At 40.8% G+C, this 13,805-nt stretch overlaps 1 protein-coding gene across 2 annotated transcripts in view; it reads left to right on the top strand.

Annotated features, from left to right (window-relative positions):
• Positions 1–13,805, top strand: part of PPP2R5C (protein phosphatase 2 regulatory subunit B', gamma) — a 61,044-nt gene that overhangs the window by 37,911 nt on the left and 9,328 nt on the right. Inside the window, exons 9-13 of one of the 2 annotated variants that reach the window (XM_015418625.1) lie at positions 1,117–1,287; positions 1,672–1,799; positions 4,217–4,318; positions 6,500–6,572; positions 12,760–12,876. In XM_015418625.1, the coding sequence (XP_015274111.1) occupies positions 1,117–1,287; positions 1,672–1,799; positions 4,217–4,318; positions 6,500–6,572; positions 12,760–12,876 (591 nt within the window). Of the gene's footprint in view, positions 1–1,116; positions 1,288–1,671; positions 1,800–4,216; positions 4,319–6,499; positions 6,594–12,759; positions 12,877–13,805 lie in introns of both variants that reach the window. The other variant, XM_015418616.1, reaches the window with a different exon arrangement.

Raw genomic sequence — 13,805 nt, 5'->3', positions numbered from 1 at the left:
CGCACAGGCGGGGGGGGGGGCGGACGTCCCCAACATGACTTCATCACGTCGGGGATGCGCCGCCCCCTCCAGGAACGCCCCCAAAGTCCCCCGCTGGGGGTGGAAGATGGACTTGGCAACCCTAACTGCCAAGTCCCTCCCCTTATTCCTTCCCCTTGCTGCTTGCATTGTTCCAGTACAGCAAAACTCCTGTTTCAGAGTCTGTCTAGCAATTTGGTTACAGCCCATCCCTATTCTAACACATGCCATGGGAACAGCCCAGCTGCTCAAGAATAACTGAATGCTTGAGAATACAGGGGGGAGACTAAATATGATGGAAGATGCTTTCTTATAAGCCTTGGGAACCATAATGTCCATTTACCACCAGAGTATCTTGTAATGCAGCCATCTCAGACCAGGGCATTGTTTGCAGGGCTGCGAAATTGACTTTGGCTCAGGCCTGACAAAAATTTCATAATAGAGGGAACAGCAAGATTTCTTGCTGGGCCTATGGGCGAAGCTGAGTGTTGGATTGTACATGTAAAGAAATCTGCTCATTCAGTAACTTAAAAATATTAGCTAGGACTTGGGTGTTGGCTCTCATGCCACATTAAGTACAGCAGTCAGAACCAGGAGAGCACAGTAAAAATATACAGAACCTTGCATATTGTTAACGTGTGTTAGTGGAAAGCTTTTGTAATGGGCACTTCTCTTCAGGAGCCTCAGTCACTAGAAAGCATTCCTCTGAAATTAGAGTGGTTATATTTTGTGCACACACTTAGTTAAAAGATGTACTTCAGAAATATCTACCTTGAGTAAACAGTGAAGGCTGCTGTTCCTGTTACTATTAGGTCATTCCTCTTAAGGCTTTTGAAAGACCTTACCCTGCTATGTTTGCTGAATGTCGGAGCATTTGATAGAAAGCCACATGTAACCTTGATTAACAGGGTTTTGATTGGAGGGAGGCTCCCTAACATGCCTGATCGATAGTTATGAATCAAGAATCTTTGACTGCCAGTCTTCAAATCCTTGGGTAACAATAACAGCCTTACAAGTGCTAATGCAATAGAGGTCTGGAAATCATTTATTTTAGGGTGTTATGGAAACCTGGCATTTTTTCTTCCTTTGTTTTTGCAGGTCGTGATGGCACTACTCAAATACTGGCCAAAGACTCACAGTCCAAAAGAAGTTATGTTTTTAAATGAATTAGAAGAAATTTTAGATGTTATCGAACCGTCTGAATTTGTAAAGGTTATGGAACCTCTCTTCAGGCAGCTAGCCAAGTGTGTCTCCAGTCCACACTTTCAGGTTGGTAACTCTAGGAAATGCAGTAATTAAGTTTGGCATCCTCACATTACACTACATTAATTGCTCCTTCTTCGATTTGTGACACAAAATTTACTAAACTTCGGTCTACTGCGAGGTACAATATTTCAGGCAACAAAGGAATAATCTCATCTGTGTGAGTTTGAGCTTTACATAGGTTAATAAGTTAGGCTTTTTATCACTCCTGTGAGCTCCAGGCACACATTAGTGGCAACCGCAGCAGCTTTCCCACAGTTACCAGCTAGGGAGACTACAGGGGGGAATCACTGCTAAAATGGAAGCCAGGCCCTCTCTGGTTCGTGAGAAGGAATACCGTAGGAGGCCTGTGGTCTGCTCAAGTTGCACAAATGTTCCTCTTTCTTTTAGGTGGCAGAACGAGCACTGTACTACTGGAATAATGAATATATTATGAGCTTAATCAGTGACAATGCAGCAAAGATTTTGCCCATCATGTTTCCATCCTTGTACCGGAATTCAAAGACACACTGGAACAAGTAAGGAACTGTCATAGTACATTGCTTGATCCCCTGAAGTCTAATTCTGCATGGCTGCTATTCCAAGTGGAGGCTGTGGCCCCAGGAATCAACTTTCCCCAGGGCTGGAAGGGATCATGGGAAAGGTCTGTGATCCTTGTGCCAGTAGATCACTGGGTCCAATGCATCATTAATTAGTAAGACAAACCATTATCTGTGGAAGACTAACTTTGGTGGTGAAATTTTAAACCATAATGTCCTGTTGAAATTCTATGGTGATAGTACTGAGATGTACATTTTTCCTTTTCTTCATATCTGTTTTGTTTTTTCTTCTTTCTTCATATATGCATCTTATTTCCTGTCATCTACTAGTTTAGAATTTTTATGTCTAAAGAAACTGATGCTTGAGCTGCTGTGAGGAATACTTGTTTCATTGGTTGCTCTGAAACATGGCACTAGTTGTAGACTTGAGGATTATTGATGGGGGTGGCCAAGGCTGTATGACAAATCTTCCACTTCAGCACAATGAAAGAAAATCCTGAGTAAATGGCATTAAGTGCTGATGTACATTAACTGGATGCAGTTAATCTATCAATGTATTGATATCAAGTTCTTTTTTTTAAAAAAAAAAGTACTTTAAAGAGCATTTTAACTGTAGCCCTTTTATTTTAAAAAAACATACACAGCGTATGGATTATTTTGTTCACTATTTATGGACATCCAATCATTTTGCACTAAGCACTGTACATATATAGTTCAGCACACTTTCTCATTTTAACGTGCATGGTGGAAGTAGCTGTTGAACAGGTTTGTCTTTCCGATCTGATGAAGGTTGAAGGGAAGAGCTTTTTCTTCTCTTTTTTCCCCTTCTCTTTTTTTATGCCTGTTTCTAACTGGCTAAATTGGCTTCAGTTCTGAGCTAATGGGTGACCAATTTTTTCCCCCAACAACAGTTATTTCTTGTGCAGGCTATTTTAGTTTTGCTCAGGAGACATTTGGCTCAACAGATAGTATAAGTATAACCAGGGGTCATTTTGTAGAAAAGGAGCTGCAGGAGCTCATTAGCATATCTAGTAGGCTAAAAGAGCCCCAAGCGCTTTAACCTTTCTTCATAGGGAAAGTGTTCCAACCCTTTTATCATTCTAGTTGCCCTTTTCTGCACTTTCCCCAACACTATAATATCCTTTTTGAGGTGTGGTCCCCTTCCCTTCCCCAGCTCTCTTCACTCCCCTTCTCTCTTCACTCCCTCCCAGCCTGCCTTGGCAGGCCGGCTGGGGAAGGGAAGGAGAGGCTTTTGAAGATGCCTCCCCCCTTTCTTTGCTTCCCCGGCTGCCCTGCTTCTGGAGCCCCCCTGCCCTCTCCTGGCTCACCTGTCTCGGTGGGCGAGCCAGGAAGGGCTGGGGAGAGAGTGGGGAGACATTTAAATGCCTCCTCGTGCCTTCCTCGGCTTGTCCGCCCAAGCAGGCGATCTGAGGAAGGCTCCTAGAGGCCCCCCTGCCCTCTCCTGGCTCACCTGCCTGGCGGGCGAGCCAGGAAGGGCCGGGGAGAGAGCAGGGAGACATTTAAATGCCTCCCCGTGCCTTCCTCTGCTCGTCTGCCCAACGGGCGAGCCGAGGAAGGCTCCTAGAGCCCACCCCTGCCCTCTCCTGGCTCACCTGCCTGGCAGGCGAGCCAGGAAGAGCTGTGGAGAGAGCAGGGAGACATTTAAAGTTTAAGCCCCTTCTCTGTTGAGTTGCACCGCAACGGCGGTGTGATGTTTCCATTATATTCTATGGCTCCATAGAATATAATGGAAAGATATGGTGCAACTCTAGAAAAAAGGGTGTGGGGCTGCCGGGGTGGGGCTCCGGCCCAAAATGACCCCTGAGTATAACCCTGTTGCATAATTTTTGTGTAGTGGTGGTGGAAAGTGCCATCATGTCCAAGCTGATTTATGGCGACCCTGCAGGGTTTTCAAAGCAAGAGATATTCAGGAGGGGTTTGTCATTGCCTGTCTTTGCGTCATGACTCTGGTATTCCTTGGAGGTCTCCCTTCCAAATATTAGCCAGGGCCAACCCCGCTTAGCTTCCGAGATCTGACAAGATTGGGCTATCCAGATATGAGATACTTTACTTTAAATAAGTTAAAATATAGTTTTTAGTGTATTACCAGCATAATTATCCTTTGCAAAAAAAAACCCACTTCTGTTACTATGTGATGTTTGTTAACATTAATTTATCAAAATTCACTTTCTTGCCTGTTAACATTGTAAACAAAAAGGAGAAGGAGATCTTTATAGCATCTAAACAATCCATATAGTCTAGGATTATTAGTATTTGTATTAGTCATTCTTTGGCAGAAGAGGGCTTTTTCTAAAATACCACCATTTTCAGTGAAATAACGGAACTGCCTTTGTAGACTTTGTAATAAGTCTCAACCCCATTTTTTTCACTTGTAGGACAATACATGGTTTGATTTACAATGCTCTGAAACTCTTCATGGAAATGAACCAAAAACTGTTTGATGATTGCACACAGCAATTTAAAGCAGAAAAACTTAAGTAAGTTTCCTCTTACATGTTCTCTGTCTGATCTTTTTTAAAATGCATATATGGGAAACACTACTGACTTTTTGAGAGTGCACTTTATAGCACCCTGAAAATACATCCGAAAGCTGCTATAGTTATTGTTTTATATACCACTACTCTATAGATTCAGAGAGAGAGAGAGGGAGAGTGTCATAGTGGGTAGAGACCTAAGTCCAAATTCCCACTTACCATGAAACTCACTTGGGGACCTTGGGCCTGTCGCTCCTCTCTCAGCCTCACCAACCTCTCCAGGTCATTGTGAGGATAAAAAAGAAGGCAGGGATAGAACCGTATAGGCTGTCTTAGGTTTCTTGGACCAAGGGCAAGATAAAAATACACTACATAAGTAAAAATCACAGTTTTGACTTTGTCCATCCTCCAAGTTCCACTGAGAGGAGAATGGCATATTTGGGCTAAGGGGATCAAGGCTTGCTTAAAACTGCCTAGATGATCCATGATTCAGAAGATATTGGGGCCCAAATCTCTTGAGTCGAAACCGGATAGAGTCCTCAGCACCAGACTGGCTCCTTGTCTGTCTGAATGTGTTGAATGTCTATACCTCTGCTCAATAGAAAGCACTCTGTCTGCAAGATTTCACATAACAGACTTTTGCAGTAAGGAAAAATTGGGTAAGGTTTTATTTTGTAAATGTTAGGTTTCTACAGTATGCTGTTTGGACAGATACCAGAAATCAAATAAAAGAGAACAGAGGCTGACACTGAAAATTTTGTCCCTGTCCTAAATCCCACGGTTCCATAAACCATTTGCCCAGGACGTTTTTGTAGTTGTGTGTGTGTGTGAGAGAGAGGGGGGGGTACCATAGCAATATTCCCTCATTCATCAGCAGGGAATTGTTGCCAAGGCTATCTGAGTTGGCCTCTCCAAACTTAGAAGGACTTGGGGTAAGCAGTTGGTACAGTAAAGAGGGTGAGGAGGACACCATGGCTTCTTGTCCATGAGCCACCTTAATAACCACCCAGAAGCAAAGCTTTTCAGAGGTCAGAAGGGACTGCTGGAGGAAAGCAAGGAATAACTGCCTCTGCAAACACTTGCATTTCATAAGATCCAGCCCCATATTTACAAAGCAATATGAATTAATCACATTAGCAGTTTGCATGTAACTCTTATTCCTTTTTTGTCATCCTAAAATAAAAGGAAGCAACAGCTTTTAGCTTTCAAGTGGAATTCTAAATAGTGAGATTGAGCCAGGCCCATGAACCTTTTTTAAAAAAACGAGTAATTCAGTAAAGGAGGCCAAGCATTCTATGAATTTGGGCTCTTAACTTTAAAGCTTTTTACAATGCCTTCCGGTCATGTAAGAGATATAGAGATTTCTGCCACTACTTTATTTTATTAAAATACACCATTTATTGAAAGACACACCTTTCCCTGAGTTCAAAACAGTTTCAAGTAGTATTCTGCAAAAATGACTACAAAATAGGAAGTAACAGCCAAAAACACCCAAACAACCTTTTCTTCTAGCATAAGGAACTTCTTCCAATGGGGGAAAGGGTGTATGTACATTTTGTGCCAATTCCTCCAGCCTTCTTACTGTAGCTTTCCAGTTCACTGCTAAGCTGTTCCTAAAGATACCCCAGAAGTGGCACTTCCGGGATCTCAGTGGCCTGAGGAGTGAGGGCCTGTTGGTGGAGCTCTGCTGAGGATATTTTGGATCCAATCCATTGCTTTTGCTGTCAGCTGCCTTGTAAAAAGCCAAATCATGAGATAAATGCAAAAGTCAAATAAAATCACATTTTCAAGGTGATCTGTGATCATCAGTAGGAATTTACAGGGTTTTTCCCCTTGACGTTGAGACTGTAAAGCATTTGGGTATCACATCTTTAACTGTACCTATAATGCATTTTACAACAGGGTGACTAGATGAGCATAGTAACAATATCTGTGACATCTTATTTTCATTTCAGTAGAAAGTTGTACAGAAAAGGCTTCATAAGAAAATTGGGGGAGGTGGGTCGTGTGTCTATTACGCTTTCACTATGAAAAATATCTTTCTTTATATGCACAGTTTTTAAAAGGTAAGGAGAAGTTACTTTGCTTTCTAATGTTTATGGAAGTTTGGTAACATAATCTTTTGAAGGGGAAACTTCATTAAGCTTTAATCTGTGTGTGGGGCGTATGTGTATTGTTTTTCAGAGAGAAGCTAAAAATGAAGGATCGGGAAGAAGCATGGGTTAAAATAGAAAATCTAGCCAAATCAAACCCGCAGGTATATGGAAAATATTCAGAGGTTGAGTATTTCAGCTTTTTTCTAAATACCGCTGCAAGATTAGGGGTCATAACAGATGTTACATTTTCCATACTCATTTTAAGCATGCAAGGAGTCTAGTAGAATATGGATCAAGAAATGTGCTTTTTAATGGATTACACAGATCATGTTTTTCATTTTCACTTTTAAATTTCTTCTCTTAGTCATTTCTCTATAAAATGGGTCCAAAGTGGCTTACATCAACATAAAAACATAAAGGTAGATTATGAGCAAATCTGTACAACAAGTAAGATAATAGGGTAAAAGTATATTAAAACAACTTGAATTGGCAGTTAAACAGTGCAATAAAAGTGTCTCTGCAAAGACAGTACAGGCAGAACATATACCGTATATACTCGAGTATAAGCCGACCCGAGTATAAGCCGAGACTCCTAATTTTACCACAAAAAACTGGGGAAAAGTATTGACTCGAGTATAAGCCTAGGGTGGGAAATGCGAAATGCAGCAGCTACTGGTAAATTTCATAAATAATAGATACGTCCGCCTCGGTCTCCTCTCTCTGACGTCACTGGTTGCTAGACGCCAATCAGCAGGCGATCTAGCAACCAGTGGAGGCGAGGCGGGCATCGGCGGCTTCTAGTGTTCTGCTGAGCGGAGGAGGTCTTTTAACTCCGCTGTTATTATTGGCACGTCAGTCTCCGCTCTCCTCTCTCTTACGTCACTGGTTGCTAGACGCCAGTCGGGAGGCGATCTAGCAACCAGTTTAGGCGGGCGGGCTGCAGTGACTAGATCAGTTTAGGCAGGCGGGCTGCAGTGACTACAGGCTGATATCTGGCTGCGGAGCGGCGGCATTTTCTGGGGTCATTTTTTTTCTCACTCGAGTATAAGCCGAGGGGGTGCTTTTTCAGCACAAAAAATGTGCTGAAAAAGTCGGCTTATACTCGAGTATATACGGTATTACGAAAACCGGTTAAACAAAATGTGTGGGAAAAGGGCTAAATTTTCACCTGGCATTTAAAAGGTTAGATGGATAGCTTTGGAGAGTACACTCCATGTGATGATATCAAATCTCACACAGTAGCCTGGTTGTTAGTGACCTTTATTACATGGCTAGTTAATACAAAATGGACCTTTCATCACCAAAGAGCAGTAGCTGCATTAAGAGAAGAACATGCTGATTATGAGAGTTGCTTTTGTTGGGGGATTGGGTTGTTAACAATTCACCCAAGATCACACCTTTTACCCAGTAGCTCTGTTCACGTTACAGTGAAGCACATGCATCATGTATGTACATGCGTATATCTGTAAGAAAAAGCTAATGCATGTACACGTCACAAATGAAATGGAAGGGCCAGTACCTGGATACATGCATGGTTCCATTCACATATTCAGCTTTACGTGCATTGACTGTAATATCAGAATTACTCTATGCATATGTAAAGACAGTTCAAGTGTACACAGATTGTACATACATTGACTGCATTGACTAACCCTGACTCCAGTGAAGCTTTCCAGGAACCTTGTGAATTACCTGTTTTGCATTTGACTCTTCAGATACTACAAAGAAATGCTATAGCTATTTCTGGCTACTTCCTCAGATTTGTACCGCACATATGAGATGCTGCTGTCTTATACAGAATCAAATCATTGGGCCATCAAGATCAGTACTGTCTACTGGCAGCAGCTTTCTGGGATCTCAGGTGGTGTGAAAGACCTGTGCCTATTACCTGATCCTTTTAAATCAGTGGTTCTCAAACTTTTTCTGGTCACCGCCCTCTTGGTTCCATAAACTCATCCCAATGCTCCCTACCTTATAAAAAGCACTTTTCAGAATAGAAGAAGAGATTGGATTTATAACCTGTCCTTCACTCAGAGTCTCAGAGTGGCTTACAATTTCCCTTCCCCTCTGCACAACAGACACCCTGTGAGGTAGGTGGGGCTGAAAGAGCTCTTCCAGGAACTGCTCTGGAGACAACAGCTCTGAAAGAACTTGTAGCTGACCCAAGGTCACATCAGCAGCTGCATGTGGAGGAGTGGGGAATCAAACCTGGTTCTCCCAGGTTAGAGTCTGTGCTCCTAACCATGGCTCTTAGTGGTTTGCATTACCCACTAAGGAAGATAATGTCAGTAAAATTCAAAACAGTAATAGTTAATTGGACATTTGTGCAAAATCCAATTAAAGCTTTTTTGTTTAATTTATTCAACAAAGTTGAACTTGATGCAGTGATACCAGCTTTTCAAACTCTGATAGCCATTTAGCAAGAATCTTAGATACCACATTTAGTAACTACTTCACTGTTCAGTAAACTCTTAGTGCAGGGGATGGGCTTGATGAAGTGATACCAGTTTCGCAATGTCTGGTTTATAAAGTCACTTAAGCAGGAGTCTTAAACTACCACATTTAATAATCCAGAGTCAACTTCTTTGCTTGGAGAGAAGTTGGATGACTGCACTAAAGCCATGTTCTTCCCAATATGATGTTGGAAATGCAACAAGGAGCTTCGTAAATGCTGTCCATAGTGCAGGATAGCTATCAGAAATTTCCTTCTGTAACCAAACCTCTTGGTATGATTTCTTAAACTTTGGCTTCAGCTCAAAGTAATTTTGTAGCTTAGTTAGTTCTTCCTCCACTACCCCAGCTTCCTTAATATCTGAAAATAAATAATTTCCGGTAATCAGATTACAAATTATGCTGTGTATATATAAATATTGGGAGAAAAATTGGGTATATTTTGGGGGAATCAGTGTACAAAATTGCTACATAATTAAAAGCTTCATAAAATCCATTCACCCATAAAATAATGCTTGACTGGGAGTATGTGTTTCCATGTCTGAAAATACAAAACATCGATGGACAGAAGTGAATGGTATACCTAGTAAAGAAAAACGTTATAATTGCAATAAGACAACCTTTATGGAACTTTCGTGATGTAATCTCAGTTGTGAAAATTTTGCTGAAGTGAAAAAGTGTATCCACTCATGCAATATAGATATTTAAAACCGAAGATATTTGACCAATTATTAATAATATTAATTTGGGGAAAGTAAAAGGTCTTGGAATAACAAGAAAAAATAAGAAAAATAATGGCTTGAATTTAAAGGAATAAAGATGATTTTAATTTATTGACTCCTTTTAATACTTTTATTTTTTCTTTCATTTTATTCTGCAATTCCAAATAAAAACAGTTATATTCTCTTTATAAAGGGTTGTCTAATTTTTTTTTGCTGTCAATATACCCAAATCCCCCCCACACACACTATTTATATTTGTTTACCATAATTTTTTCTCTTATTACTGGAATGTTTTGCTATTTGTACCCTAAATTCCCCCAGTTACCCAAATTTTTCCTTCTACCCCACCTAATTTTTTCTTTTAAAAGTTTTTTTTCATTTTACTGAGAATTTTAAATCCTTATATAACCTAGAAATACTAATACTGAGCTGACGGTGATAAAAAATAACACTTAGATAGCTAAAAAGCATACTTCATAATCAACAGGTACAGTAATCAAGAACACAGGAAAATAAATACCACACTCAATACTATTATGTTAAGGACTTGCCAGCAAAAGCTTGTAAAATACCAAAGAAACAAAAACACATGATGACAACAGTTTCTCAAAATGCAGTATACTGCTCTGACTAGAGCTCTGATGGTGTATTTACTAAAAATTCAAATAGTTTCCACCAGATTTCAGCACTGTGCAGAGGCAAAAACTTGGTGTGCCATTTGTAAGCATGGTGCCAAAGCCTAGTCAAGCATAAATAAGGTAAAAACATGGTCAAAGGGGCCCACCTTTAGTGCCCCCACTGCCTCCTTGCCTCTAGTATTTCCCCAAGGTATCCCACCACCCCAGAGGGCAGCACTGCCCGCTTTGGGTACTACTGTTTTAAATGAGATTCTGGGGGTTATATCTGGGTCATTCTTCATGCCAAGCAAATATTCTACCACTGAGCCATAGCCCCTCCCCATTAATGAAATGTAATGTTGGATTTGGCTATATAATAATCGGTTCCAATGGTGATTTAAAAACATTAATGTGCAAATTGTACTTTGGCAGATTTCTAATGAGCCACCTTTTTCTTTATGCATGTTTTTGTACATAAGTACTCATGAAAACAATTGTTGAAATTATTTCCCATACAGACTATCCCCAGTTCTAAGAAAATGTAGTCAGCACTGGAAATGTATTGTCTCTTGGAAGCACAACATTTTTAAGCTAAATGAATTATAACTGTGTGATAATTCTTTTATAATACTAGAAATTTTAAAACATTTTGAAATTGCAGATTGCTGAGAATTGTTAGAAAACCTTATTTTGATAGAACTAAAATTCTTAGAGATCCTTATTTAGGAGCTATAATACTTAAACATGTTTGCAGTCTTGTTTAAATGTGTATCTTGGACATACCACCTGTTGTAACATACAGCTTTTTTGTTGTTGCTGAATGTCAGCCAGATTCCATGTTAATCTTCAAGCAGTATTTTAAGACAGATAGGTCTTTGGTGTATTGCAGATGTTCTTCTTTTCACTGTATCAACTGGCAGGATTCTTTTGGCATTATAATTCCTCCAAGGCTTTCCAAAAGCAAAACATTCCTAGTTGCTCCTTATACTAGAAAGTAGGTAAACCCTGGCATGCATTCAAAATGGAAGGCACCAGACCATTTTGCTCAGCATGCAGGACTAGTTCTCTGCCCAAGCAACCAAGAGAAGTTTCCTAAAGTGCTGACAGCACACTGGGCCCAGCAGCATGAAAGAAGGCAAAGGGGCATGCTGCCCCTTTCCAGACCCGCACGGCCCCCAGGTGGGTCTGGGGTAGGGATGCCAGTCTTCAAGTGGGACCTGAGGATCCCCTGGAATTACAGCTCATCTCCAGACTACAGAGATCAGGTTCCCTGGAGAAAATGGATTCTTTGGAAGATGGACTCTCCAGGCTCCATCCCCAAATCTCCAGGAGTTTCCTAACCTGGAGCTGGCAACCCTATTCCCCCATCCCCCATCAATGGCCAGGAGAGACCTGGCAACCCCAGTCTTGGGTGACTCTGGAAGGGGAGGTAGTACTGCTTGGTCTCAACTTGCTTCCAGCACTCAGGCTAAAAATGCAGCCTTTCCCTGCCATATGCAGTGAAAGAACCTGGGATTAGATGCTTGCATTAGAATCTGTTCCTTTATTGAATTCTGTTTTAAGTGTATGGAAAACATTTTAGATGAAAGCAGAAGTTTTAATTCTGCTGTTTGGTAATGGTTCTCAAGATCTGCAATTCTTAAAACTGCCACAGAAGAATCTCTCCTTATATATAATTGAATATTCCTCTAACATTTTTCTTCACTTGGGGAGGATCCAGGGATACCCTTCAGCTCACAGAAAGGAAACCTCCAAAGGAGGAAGGTTTCTACTGTAAGCAAAAGGGCACTTTGGAACCTAGTCCATAATCTCATTCCACTGTTGGGCCAGAGCAAAAACTCAGCATGCTGAACTTTTAATCCAAGCATGTCTCTTGTTGCCATCATTTTTGTGAACATGATTGCTTTTGCTTTTTTGTCAAATGTCAAGGGTTAGCAGTCACCTCTGTGTGAAGGTGACACTAATTCGGTTAGTTGGGATCCAAAATGCTATTTAAGGGTTTGCATGGACCCAGTGGGATTTCTTACATTTTATTTTTAGCGTGTTCCGATAACATGCTACAATCTATTTTTGAAAACCTCCTTAATTTCCAAATGACCAGCATTTGGGGGGGAGGGGCTGCATTTGAGCAACGCAAGTTCTAAAATAAGCAGCAAAAGCAGTTGCATGGTTCCTTGGATACTGGTTACATCATGCATTTTTTAAAAGCCCCAAAACATTCAGTTCCATGTTTCTGTTGCAGGGAGGAGAAACTAACCATTAGTAGTTTCCCTCTTAAAACAAATTTCTTTGTTTTTGTCAGGAAGTGTTTTATAGCTTAATTGGATTTCAGTATGCTGTTTTGATAGCAGCTGCCAAATCTCCAGTTCTTCAAGAAACTCAGGTGAAGACATTCCATTGTTTTGGTTGGAAGCTAAAATGCCCTGTATATTAAAAGTGAATACATTGCTGTTTATCAAATCTGAGGTTAACATTTCTGGCATTCAAGTTCCTGAATTGCTATAGTTCTTAGGTTTTACTACCGAAAATTCTGACTCGAACATTTTGCATTTGGTTAGTACTCAGTATATAGTGAAACATGTCTGGTGACCAGTCCTGTTGCAATGGAAACTGATGGGCCTTTAATTGAAGACTTGCAGGTGCTGAAAAACACAGTGAAAGACGAAGCTTGTATGGTAAGCACACAGGAAGAAAAATTAACCTACTTATTGTGAACTTGATTCGGTAGTGTGAATGCATTTTAGCTATCCATTCCTCCTTAGATGGCAACAGAAATTTGAAACTATTTTAGTGGCTACAGTATGGTCCCATCATAAATGTGAACAATAAGTGTTGTCTCATCTTGTGTGCATTAAATACCTTCAGAACCGTTCAAATTATTTGCACCGGAGAAGCGGTTGTCCAAAGCCTATAATGATAGGCCGTGCTTAGACTGTTTAATGAAAGTTGTTCATTGGTGCTCATATTTGAAGGATCTCCTTGGCCCACTGTTACACTCAGTTTCCTAACCATGAGGCTTTTTTGGCCATGTTCTCTATCAAGAGAGGCTCTAAACAATTACTGTCAAAAGCCACGCTGAGAACTGTTTGCCTTTGGATAGTATTCATAATCTTTGGGCTGTGAACACTATCATTGTGTATAAAAATAGGTTGTAAAATTGGGCAGTAGTAAATTTTGGTTAGAGGCTTAGTTGTGAAGTGGGAACTATACTGGCTTAATAACATATTTATTAATTAATTAAATTCAATTTATTAGGCCGCCCTTCCCTGCAAGCAGGGGTCAGGGCAGCTTACATCACAAGGCAAATCCAACTATGATCTTTCTAGCACCACATGCACACATGGAGACAGAAAATGAGACAGAAAATTATCTGGCTGTCCTTCCTCCCCTTCCAGTCCAGTCCTGGATTGTACTGGTCTGGTCTGATAGCATGTATATGCATATTTGGGGCCATAAATATTCCCTGAGCAATAATGACCAAGCAGGAGTGCAAATAATTGTTCAAGAACCAGTTGCTCATCCTCACTTTCACCTCATCCATTCTGCTTTTCCCTCCCTCGTTTCTGACATTGGCAGACTACCTGAAGTTGATTCCCTGACACCC

This window comes from Gekko japonicus, unplaced genomic scaffold (assembly GCF_001447785.1).
Source record: "Gekko japonicus isolate JY-2015 unplaced genomic scaffold, Gekko_japonicus_V1.1 scaffold93, whole genome shotgun sequence".
In the NCBI taxonomy this organism is placed as follows: Eukaryota; Metazoa; Chordata; class Lepidosauria; order Squamata; family Gekkonidae; genus Gekko; species Gekko japonicus.
Note: the sequence above shows the minus strand (reverse complement) of the source record. Positions and strands in the feature narration are given on the sequence as shown.